At 38.8% G+C, this 12274-nt stretch overlaps 1 protein-coding gene across 4 annotated transcripts in view; it reads left to right on the forward strand.

Moving 5' to 3' along the window:
- Positions 1-4328: 4328 nt before the first annotated feature.
- Kif2a (kinesin family member 2A) overlaps positions 4329-12274 on the forward strand; it is a 64852-nt gene continuing 56906 nt past the window's right edge. For 3 of the 4 annotated variants that reach the window (XM_063258222.1, XM_063258223.1, XM_063258225.1), the window contains exon 1: positions 4329-4653. In XM_063258222.1, the coding sequence (XP_063114292.1) occupies positions 4590-4653 (64 nt within the window). In that variant the 5' untranslated portion in view covers positions 4329-4589. The remainder of the gene's footprint in view (positions 4654-12274) is intronic. The other variant, XM_063258224.1, reaches the window with a different exon arrangement.

Consider the following 12274-nt stretch of genomic DNA (forward strand, 5'->3'; position numbering starts at 1 on the left):
AAAGAAACTGGGCCTCCTATGTACATGTGTATAGAAGGAACAAAAAGTATGGGAAGAGGGAGCAACAAGAAAGGGTCCTCAGTCCCCAATCCTGAGAACACTGATCCAGGAAAGGTAGATGCAAAGGAGAATGAGGACAGAAAACATGCTATATCAGATACAGCACCAATAGACATAAAGTGATATCTCCAGAGCCTCATAGATAAGTTCAAAAGTGAAATATTTAATGAAGTAAAGCAAGACATAAGTAGAATAGTTAGAGAAATGCTAAGCACCGCGCAAGAAAAAACAGATGGTGGAATGGAAGAACAGAAAAAAAGGGGAGAATTGTTTGATGGAGAAAATAGAGAAAACATAGAATATGTGAAGCAGGTTCAAAGAGATTACCAGGAAACTAAAAACTCTATTGAAAGCTGGCATAACAGTTTGAAAGAAATTAAGGATAGATTATCTGAACTGGAGGACAAATTTGTAATGTGGGAGCATGAAATGAAAAACTTCTTAAAAATAACAAGGAAACAAACAGCAATACTACAAAGGCTAGAAGATGATAAGAGGATCTATAACTTAAGAACGTAAAAGAAGAAGTAGGGACACAAACAAATGAACTACAAAGGCTATTCACAGAAATAATCCAGGAGAATTTCCCTAATTTAGCAAAACTCAGATGTATGAGGCATACAGGACACCAGCCACCTACAACTCAAACAGAACTACACCAAGGCATTTAATAATCAAAGTTCCAGAAATTCAATGTAGGAACAGAATGTTAAAAGGTGTCAGAGACAAGAAACAGATCACTTACAAGGGAACACCCATCAGAACTACAGCAGACTTCTTGGCACAAACCATCAAATCACGAAGAGCATGGGGGGAAATAATTCAAGCTTTGAAAGATAATAACCTCCAGCCAAGATTGATACATCCTGCACAATTGTCCCTAGAAATTGATGGAAAAACAAGGTGCTTCCAGGATAAAGAGGAACTAGGGGAATTTGCAACCACCAATTCAACTTTACAGAGAATACTGCAGGATATTCTAAAAAAGAAAAATACCAAAATTCCAGAAACAGTGGCAGAGAGGCCACATGAATGGAGTAGAAAGCAAAATGAAGAACACAAACTGACAACAAATGACAGAAAAAGAGCTCAACAGAAATGAAGCAGAGAAGGTTGGATGGTAGAAACAGCTATGTTGGAGAAAACAAGACATCATAATAGGTAGTGCTGATTTAATATCATCTTGTTTTGAAGTCCCATCAAGCTTTTGTTCTTCTGTCTCCATCAGTCTTAACATGTTGTATCTTGTTGGATTTTATTATATGTGATAATATAAACAAAAACTTTTATAGACAAGGAGATTATACAGAAACCATTGTTCACTTTCTGTTAGTTGGTTCTAAATACCCTGTAATACTGTCATTTTCCTGAATGGTTTTTCATTGTCTTGATATGTTTGATGCTACGGTATACGAAGTTATACTCAAAGATTTCAAGGAAAGAGACACTATGGTAACTACTTCTATGTCGGGATATCTGGTGGTGAAACACTATTTTACTAAAATGGTTATGTTTTGACCTGTGCTGTTTTGTTGTTATGTTCTCTTTTATCTCAATCTCCTTTTTGTATTATTTACTTTTTTATTTTTTTTAATTAAGGGAAAATAAAAAAACAGCAGGAGATATTATAGTAACCCATTTTGATTTCCTACTAACTTGATTTGAAACCCTGTATTGTTCTCACCATCTTGTTTTGACTGATTTTCCTCTATTCTGTTTTGCTTGATACTACCAAGTTTGAGAGTATAGACAACAACTGTGAAGACAATAAGATTCATTATGACACTCATTCTGGTTTGACTATTATCTTCTTTTGAAGTCCTTTAATGTCTCCAATGTTTTGGTTTTATTGGTTTTGTTTTTTTACTGTTTTGTTCAATTTTATTATAACTGATGATATAGGCAAATCTTTTTAAGATAGCAAGAAGCATTATGGTAACCAATGCTGATCACCATTTTGTTTTTACAGTATGTATTCTGTCCATCCTTTTGATTTGACTGACTGTTTTGTTATATCACATTTGGTTTTATTCTCTTCAAAAAAAGTAATACGAACTGTGGGAGTAATAAAACCCAAAATGTATAATTGTCATTGTACAAAACACAGGAAAAGAAAGTGCTCTAAATGATATAACTGCATGTATATTTAAGTGTATAATATAGATAACCATATTACTGAGTTTTGTTGGATCACTGAACAGAACTGTTTGCAGTCTCACTGTTTGAATGTCTACTTTATATGCTTTAAATTTGTAACTTGAACAACTATTTCTAAGATGACAATATGTAACCTATTAACTAGTGATTTCTTACTGTTTATTTTTTCTGAAATTCTGTATAACTTGTTCCCTTTTTCTGTTTTTTTCTTTTTCTCCTTAAATAAAATTTAAAAAAACAAAAAGAAAGTCACTTGCACATAAAGCCTATATAATAGAAGTCTTGGTTAAATATATATGCTGGGGTGTACCTTTTGAGTACAATTTATACAAGAAAATTTATATAAGAAAAGTTTGTGGGTGGGTGTGTATGTGGGTGTGTGTTTGGTATGTGTCTCATTTCTAAACAGCAAGATCATGCACATACTTTAAAAATACCTTTATATGTATTAAAGGTTAAGACTTAATTATATAACCCACAGGGTGTGTGTGTGTCAGCAACCATAATAAAACATAATGTTTTATGAAGCAACTTTAAATTTAATACCTGTATGGCTTGATTTCTTTGTATTCTTTAAAGACTACACAAGGAAATAAGTAGATGCTTTATATCACAGAGACACAATCATTAGTACAGTAAAAACAAAAACAACAACAAAACAAGAGGCGAGGCACAGTGGCACACAGTAATCCCAGCTACTGTATTAGAGAGGCTAAGATAATAGGATCCTAACGTTAGAGATTCGGTCTCAAAATAAAGGGCTCAGAATGTAGCTGCAGTGGTACAGTGGTTGCTTAGCACAGTACCATCAAAAGGAAAAGGGAAAAAAAAAAGTATGTAAGGAAGAAAGGTAGAACCCTAGTTTAACCAAATCTCATTTTGAAACAGAGGTCCTGAGTGCAGTGGAATGGAAAACATGTTATTTTCTATGTTGTTTATTCATATTTATTCATAAATTATGCTAACTTAATAAGGGTTTAAGAGAATTTATTCTGAGTAGACCTGCATTATGTTCAAATTATAGATGGAGATGGAGTCTTTAATAATTTTTTTTAGGATCTACTTGGCTATTTATTAATTAGGCTGAAAACTCTGGGCACACACATATATGCACATATGCACTCACACACTCATACATCTAATTCCCCAATGTTTGAATTTTAACACTGTATATTTTTAGTCATGATAGATTTGCAATGGCTAAGGAAAGTAGAACATAAAAATGTGTTTTTCCATATCAAACCTCAAAACAAGGTAGAGGTAAGCGTTTGGAGGTTTTTATCTGTTGTACACACTGTTTCCATGGATCTGTCCTCATAATACTTCCTGCTGGGTCTGGAGTCTTGCTCTCCACATTGCTAATGCAGTTAGACTAGTCGAGTGACCTCAAAAAAGGCACATTCCTTAGTCAATCTTATGTCTCTGCTCTCTATCCTTGAGTCATAGTTGCTGGAGTTAAAAGCCAGGGCAAGTAAGTCTTGAACTCTAGAAAAAAAGCAACCACATCAGATCGATCAACAGCTAAGGCTGCCCTGGCTCAAGGATTCTTTCTGAGAGGCCAAGAGTCAGGAAATGAGGCCACAGGGAAGGGGGTCTTCATTGTGACCCGCAAAGGTGTTTGTTCTCTTCCTCCATCATTGGGCTGTAAACGTGAACCACATGCGCTTAAGAGGTGAACTGGGCCAGCCATCTCTAACTGGCAAGAGAGGTGACACCCACAGAGGAACACTGAACTGCACTGTCCGTGTCGCGTTCCCCAATTCACTCTCTCAGCCCTACTCTCCACTCCGAAAGTCCTGAAAACAAGCAGTCCTCGACCCACTGCCGCAACAGCGTGGAGGCAAGGAAACCGAAGCACCACAGTGCACCGAGAGCCGCTTCCCGCCCATTCCAAGGCGCGCAGAAAATCAAACGCGACGCTGGCTCGCTGGGGGCTGGGCCGCGCGCGTAGCGCTCTGGGCCGCGCAACCTCCGCAGCCTCCAGCCAGCCCCGGAGCTGGGCGGGGTCGCCTCCAGGCCGCGGGTGGAGGAGCCGAGGAGGAAGAGACGCCAACGGCGCAGTCTGCGCAGGCGCGCGGCGCCCCGCCTCCCCAGCGTCGGCTCCGGGCGGGCGGCGCGGGCCCTCCCACTCTCCCCCGCGCCGCCTCACGGCCGCGGCCCTAGCTTCACCCCGACACCCCGGCGTGCGCCTGCTCCCGCCGGCCTGCAGGCTCGGGGTTCCGCCAGCTCCGCTGCCGCGGCCCCGCTCGCGTTCACGCTGTCGCCTGGGCCGGCGCGGCCGCGGGCAGCCGCTCCCCCTCCCGCAGCCACCCCGCCTTTTCCGCCCTCCGGTCCCTCTCCCTCGGCCCGCCGCCGCTGCTCCAGATGAGGTGATGGCAACGGCCAACTTCGGCAAGATTCAGATCGGGATTTACGTGGAGATCAAGCGGAGCGATGGTGAGCCGCGCCGCCGGCCCAGACGGTCGGACTCCGCGTTGGTCTGCGCGCGGAGAAGACGCGGGCGCTGGTCGCCTCATTGATTGCTCCACGGGGCTGTGGGGCAGGAAGGCGGCGGCCGCAGCGGCGCTTTTGTGTGGCGTGTGTGCAAGCGAGGCCTCGTGGGGTCCGCCAGGCGCCGCTGCAGTGCGGGGGGCCGGGTCGCGAGGAGGCCGAGCGGGGAAGGGGCCTGGGTGGGGGCCTCGCTGCTCTCGGTTCGTGCTCCCCGGGGACCGCTGCCTGCCGCGCGCGGGCTCCGTTGGGGATGACCCTGCTCGCGCTTCCCGCTTGGCATTTTACCGGCCGCCTCCTCGCGGACGGCGTGGGGGTGGGGAGCGTAAAGACCAGTGATTTCATGTTGCAGAGCACCACTACGGTTCGGAGGCCGAGGGGTCTTGCCATCCCGTGGCGATTCACTGCTGTCTGGTTGTCAGGCCTCTTCATTCGGCAGCAGGCTGCTTTTCCTTTTTGCTCGTCCCTTCCACTAGGATGCAGAGAAGGCCGAGCACTGCCATGAACAGAGGTGGGGAGCAATGGGAAGAAATAGGCTGCAAGCTTCTCAAAGATGATACTGGAAGGGGAAGAGAGGGGTGAACGCTGTCCACGCGAGGCACTGAGAGAGGGAGGGAGTGGGCGACCGGATGTTGATATTTTCACACCCTAGGGAGAGAGAACTGAGAAAGTGTAGAGCGGGGTGAAGACACGCTCCCCCCCCCCCGCCTTTTTCTTTTCTTTTTTTTTTTTTTAAGAGCCTTAAGCTTGTGTGTTTTTGTAGATGCCTGTTGGGGAAAATGCTTTAGGTCGCTAACTTTCTTGGGGTCTGGAATGAGATGCATCAACTAGACTTGGGAATTATTTATATTGTAAAGGACAGAATAGGTAAATGGAAATGAATTAAAATTTTTTAATCCGAATATTGAAAGAACTAGAGATGTGTAATAGCCAGAGTTATGGGGCTTTCTTGACTCCACCTATCTTATGCCATTTCTTTTATATTTTATGCTTAACCTAGGCATTCGTGTGATCTGTCAGATCCATCTCCTTTTGGTTTCTACGAGGTTTGAGCAACTTATAAGGAGCTAATCTATATTACACATTGAAAGACATCGTGTAGCTAATGATTTGTTTCTTTCATTGTTTTTGAGGTAATTTGTGATAGCAACAGGAAGCATTATTATTCTGTGTATGAAAAGATAAACTATACTACCACTTAGAGCTTTAGAAGTAATCAGTAATGCTAGTGGGAAAGAGATGTCTTCTTTACTTTCTCTTAAGATTACTTTCTTGGAATAATGCTATTAATACTGTTTTAAAATGAACATAGGCTCACTGAATATCAACAAAAATTGTAGGAGTTACGTACTACTTTTGAAATTTCGGGTGCAATAAAATGTAAGTTCTTTATATTCCTAGAAGCCCTAACTATAATTATAGGTGTTAATTGTGAAATCTTTTAAAAATAGTATTCGATGCACAAGCTTCCATATTTTAATTTTTCTTTGATCTAACATTTAAACATACTTGAAGCAACTTTGGTTCTTTGGGGTTGTAGAATATAGACTTATAATACTATTTCAGCCTTTACTTTCAGTTCATACTAGAAATTCCCAGACATACAAGAGCTTTGTTTCCTTATATAAGTGCTTGTAACCTAAACCATATTTCAGAGGCAGTTTTTCATAATAAATAATGAAAAATTATTACAGTGTGTTATCCTAATTTATAGGTGTCCAGTTTTAAGTGCCTTCATGCATGATGGAGAAGATAAGAACTTTTAAAGGGAATAATAATTTCTGTTGACTGGTAGTGTTGCACAGTGAATATTGGTGTCTAGGAGACTCCCATCAAGGTTTCCCTTTTACATTTTAAAAAAGCTGATTTACTTTTTCCCTTCACTTTTATAATCAGTCTGTATTGGATAAAAACACCAGTGTTTACTGTCACGAAGATAAACTTAGTAGTTGAATGAACACTAATGTAATATCCAAGACAGTGGAATCACAGGGGTGAAGAAGGGCAGTGTCAGACTGCTAGTAATTGGTTACTTGAGTTTTTCTGTATCCATCCTAATGGTGATCCTTGTCCTTGTTTCACACCATGCTTCAAGTGATGCTCAAATATTAAAACTTACTTCAAAGACAAAAGGATGAACTAAAGTAAGTATATACCTGTCTTTTACCCTGTTAAAAAACTGTTCCTGGTAAGTTCATTAAGTCTTTTAAAACCTAGTTGGCATTTACATTCCCAAGTGTCATCCATGAGACAGCATATTTTCTTAAGTATTAATATTTGAGTACACAACTCTTCATACTGCACCTGGGAGAAGGTGTGAAAAAGAGAAACAATAGAGGGATGTCAAGCTGTCCGTACCCCTACTTCAGCCAGAGATAGTATTAAGAGATTAGAATATTTGGCTCCTAAATTTCCATAATTTGTGTGTCATCCCACTTCTCCAGGTGTGTCCAGCAGAAGAACTGATGAATTTTTTATTACTGGGTTTTTGATTTTCAAACATAATTTTAATTAACCATTCTGCTGAATTCTTCCCAGAAAGTGAAACCCTTGTATTCTATGTTTGTTCTGTGTCGCCACCTCCCTGCCATGATTCTCCCACTCTTAGTTCAGGCTGGTGAGACTGATCTCCTAAAGCCAGTCTGTTTTATTTGATATACTGGGGTTAGGAGTGGCAGAAGTTTGGCTTGGATTTCTGAGATTGTTTCCAGTTACAAGTGGTAAAATTAGACTGGTATAAAATTGGATTAGTCTCTGGAAATGGACATTCTTACAGCCATTTTCTTATATCTGTCTTGCTGTTATCTTTCTGATTCCGGTGCTATGTGGAACCCAGTCTTACAGTCATATAGCTGTAAAGTCTTTATTAGAAGATTTTTTAAAGTTGCACTATTAAAAACATTTTTTAGTAGTAGCTCTGACTTGTTTGTTTGTGACTAGGGAAGAAATGAAGTGTTGAGAATTTGGAAACTACAGCTAACATGGCATTGTTCTTTGGATCTTTGTCACAGTGTTGATATGTGTGATCTGAAGGGAATTTTATATTTCATCCAGAGAGATACTTAGAGATTATCTAGTTCTCATTTTTATAAATGTGGTAACTGAGTTTCCATTCGCCATAAGTGACTTTATAGAGTCATACAGCTTGTAAGTGGCAGCCAAGAACCTGTCTTGCATAGCATAGGAACCATACTACCAAGAACTCTGACAGTAAACAAGGAATTCTGTTATTTTGGAACCATATTCAGCTTTTTGCAGCCTGTGAGAGATAGGAAGCTGCTTCTCACTGGAAGCAGGCACCAGAGAATAGTGCTATAGAGCCAGATTGTAATGACCCCTGATACAGTATAATTAGTAGGATTTCACAAAATTCAAAATTCTGGGAGGAAAATATTTTTGTTTCTTAATTAGCATGGGTGAAAAAAAGTACTTTAATTAAAGCATATGAAATTCAGAGGAAATCAGAATGTTCAAAGGATGCATCAGGAATGCTGGTGTTTAGAGAGAGAGAGTCTTTAGAAAACACACTAAATTGGCCTAATTCTTTACATACTTCACCACATATATTATTCTGCTAGTTCATCTTTATATGTCATTATATAAGCTTCTGATGAGTAGACTCAATTTAGGTAATAAAAATGAACTACACAGCAATATAATTGTTTTTTTAATTATTAAGTGTATAACTAATATAGGATAAGACAGAATGGGGGGATTTGTGGATATATATAATGCCTTTTGCGTGATGTCTGAGACCATAATATTTCTGTACTGTATATGATTTGTTTCACATAGTTCTCAGTATGCTTCTATAGTACCTAATTGCATCCTCATAGAAGCCTTAAGAAGTAAACAGGATAGGAAAGTAGCAAAATTGTCATTTCATAGGTGAGAACTGGGATTTGGATTATTTGCCATAATCACATGATTCATCAAGGGCATATTTGGGCCAAAGCCTAAATCTGTTCACTCAGAGGTCTGTCTTATAGTGCCAGCGTATGTTTGCTGACGGTGGTGTGAAGTTACCTATGTTGGGTATATTAATCTGCTTTTTGGACATGCAAGCTTCTTTAATAAAATTCTTTCCACTACAAGAGGCTCAGAAAACTAACAAATGATAGCATACCTTAAATTTGCCAAGTTGGTAAAATCAAATTAAATTCTGACAGTTTATTAACTCTAAAGGTGAAGAATGGCAATATAAGACTTTAAAGCCCTTACCAGTCGTCAGTCACTTGTTGCTTCCAGAATAACATAGAAAGCCAAGCCATTTGATTCTTATAAGAGATAGTGCGTCAGCTTGTTGTGTCATAATTTTTTTAAAAAGCTAGAAAAAAAACCAGCCAAGAGCCAGTTATATGCCTGTGTATGCTTAAATGGAGAAGTGGGTGTTGGTGTGGAAAATCTAAAACAAGAAAGGGATTCCAGATGTATTTTTTTCAGTTATAAGTATACTTGCCATTAATAACTACATTAATCCTGTACAAGGCTTAATTCTTGGATTCAGCCATCTAGTTTGGTTTGCTCTATAGAACTTTTGTTTTGTAACTTAAAATAATTTTTTAAGATAATTTCTTTAGTTTTTTCTTGGAAATAGGATTTCACTATATAGTTAGGCTGGCCTTGAACTCACTAAGTAGCCCAGGTTTAAACTTTCAGCAATCCTCCTGCCTCAGCATCCCAAACGCTGGGATTATAGGTGTGCACCCCTGCCCAGTTGAAATCATTCTTAAAGAATAGCCATAAGTTTTGAGGTCTGGATAAAACTAATTTCTGGTCCATTGGAACAAATAGAGGTTAGATTGCCCTTCTGTCATCTCTTTTAGTTACAGTACTGTTAATAGTATTACAGATTGAGCATCTCTAGCCTGAAATCTGAAATGCTCCAGAATCTGAAACTTTTTAGCCCCTAACAGGATGCCATTAGCGAAAAGTTCCATACCTGGCCTCCTGTGGCAGGTTGCAGAGTGCAAACCCTCTAAAAATATTGTATAAAATTGCCTTTCTATATGTATAAAACATACACGAAACAAAATTAATTTTATATTTAGGCTTGGCTTCTATCCTCCAACTATGTCATTAGAACATATTCCAAAATACAAAATCCAAAACATATCTAAAACAATTATTTCAGATAAAGAATACTTAACTTGTGTAGTGAGTAAACACATACAAATATTAGAACTTCATCATATAAACATTTAATCCATTTATGCCAAAGATTGAAATTTTTAAAATTTTGAATGAAATTCATATATGTTACCTAGTATTCAAGGATCAAGAATTTAAAGAGAATATGCTTCATTATGTACCATTGTCATGAGTGTTCCAGAAATAGATCACTAGGCATTGAAGGGTTAAGTACCTGATTATACACAGTTGCTGTGGATAGTTTGCCACTTAAGTAATATGGAAAGGTAGATAAATTCATGTTTATGGGCAATAGGATCTCATTTTATAGAAACAGTATAAAAGGAAATGGGGTGTCATGCTATTTGGCTAGTCCTGCTAACTTCTTGTTGCCATTTCCCAAGAGGATAGAATGAGAGTGCAGGTGTCTCTTAAAAGTCAGTACTTCCCAAAATGGCCTTGCTTAGGCCTTCCTCATTTTGGTTACTACCTATTGTTCTAATTACCCATTACAGTAAAACTTATAGTTTAGGTGGCTATTCATCAGTGTGAGATAGTTTGTAGTATAGACCTTAAATGATTATGACATATCAAAATAATGTGATTTCATATTTTTTTCTTATTGCATATTTTATTAAGTTCACATTTACTAACAACTTGCTGTCTGTCAGGAATTCTCATAGGAGTTAGAGATTTTTTTAAAAGCCAAAAATGGTTCCTATTCTCACAAGGAAATAAATGATTCATATGTAATATGGTTAGTGTCCCATTCTATACCATTCAGTATCACTTCCCTTTTTAGGTTTAGGCTGTTTAGACTTCAAGTTGTAAGAGTGCTGGTTGTAAAGTATCATACATGCTATCATGTAAAAAATATCTATTATCCTTCAGAGTGTGGTTTCCTGGAGAACCCATATTTAACCTCAGAATTACTGACTTTTACATTGCTAGCAGACCAGACCTCAATAGTTACCTAGTTTAGGATGCTTGTAAAGTCAAAAACCTGGAAAGTGAAACATGAAAACAGTAGCTGAATGTATTCTACCAGTTACTGATATTTATGGATACTTGGGGAATAACCTCCCTATACAGTATGGCCAAGGGACTAAAAGAATCAGATACCTTTCTTGCTGTATTTTATTTACTTTTTTAAAAAATTAGGTCTGGTGGCATATGCCTGTAATCCTAACACTTAAGAAGCTGGGGGAGGAAGGTCTCTGGGAGTTGAGTCAGCCTGACCTTCGTAGTGAGTCTCAAAGCCCCACCCCCATACAACCAAAAACCGAGAACATTTAATCCATATTTTTTTGGTTTAGGCATACATTGTAACAAAATACCACCAATATAAAAGTTTTTAAGACAGCATCAGGAGTAGATGTAGGTATAACAAAATTTGTTCAGTGTGAGTTTTGTTTGTGCTGCCCTAAAGAGTCCAGTGAACCCAGGTCCTTGTACATAGGCAAGCATACTACCACTGAGCTGTAGCCCCAGCTCTTAATCACAGCCCTTGATCAGCAGCTATATATTTAGCCCCACCCAGATAGTGGGCATCCTCAACATTACTACTTTTTTTTCTTAAAAAAAAATCACTTCACTTACTAGTTTTGTTACTAGAAGAGATTTAACATTTGTGCCCTTTATAAGCCAGTTGCTTTGTTAAATATGTAATGTATAATATTTTGTTTGATTTTCATAATAGTCCTGTAGGTAGGCAGAGTCTTCTCATTATTACAGAAGAGGATTGTAAATTCACTCACAGTTTGCACCGAGGATTGTGACCCATTATTTTAGAAAAAGTACCATCTTCTAACAACCTAACAAGACTTCATAGAGAGTAAATATAAATACTAGGAGGATTGGTTGCATTGAAAGGAGGCATTACAGGATTGAGGCCCAATACAGGAGAATTCCAGGTCTAGAAACAAAACTACAAGGCATTTAAAATGGGCAGAGGGAAGGGTGACAGATGAGAAAGATAAAGGAAGAGAGGTAATCTAGGGCACCTAGAAACAAGAGTAAGGTTAGGATCTTGGAATTAATTTCTAGGACACTTGAAAATTACTATAAGACCTAATCTCCTAAAAGCAGTAATTGGAGTTAGCCAGTGATTAGTGATAGATTAGGGGGAGAGTAGTATTGAAAATGAGAGCTAGAATAGAGAAGATGGTATCTGTCTAGAAGAGTGAGCGATGATTAAAGAACATATAAAAAAAGAACATGTAAAATACAGAATATACTGCTAAAAGAATTATGTGGTAATATATCACTGGTGCTGAGAAAAGGACGAGGAGTTGGAAAGGACTGGACTTCACATTTGGAAAGTTCGGTTGTAGGTTATAAAATCTCTTCAGTGCTGTTTAATCAAGCTAAACATATTCATGAATATAGTGTGGAGGAGCATAGAATTTATGTACCACATAAGATCAAATAACCATCTACC

The sequence above is a fragment of the Cavia porcellus genome, unplaced genomic scaffold, assembly GCF_034190915.1.
Source record: "Cavia porcellus strain 051 isolate PalLab524CR breed Dunkin Hartley unplaced genomic scaffold, mCavPor4.1 scaffold_11, whole genome shotgun sequence".
Lineage (NCBI taxonomy): Eukaryota > Metazoa > Chordata > Mammalia > Rodentia > Caviidae > Cavia > Cavia porcellus.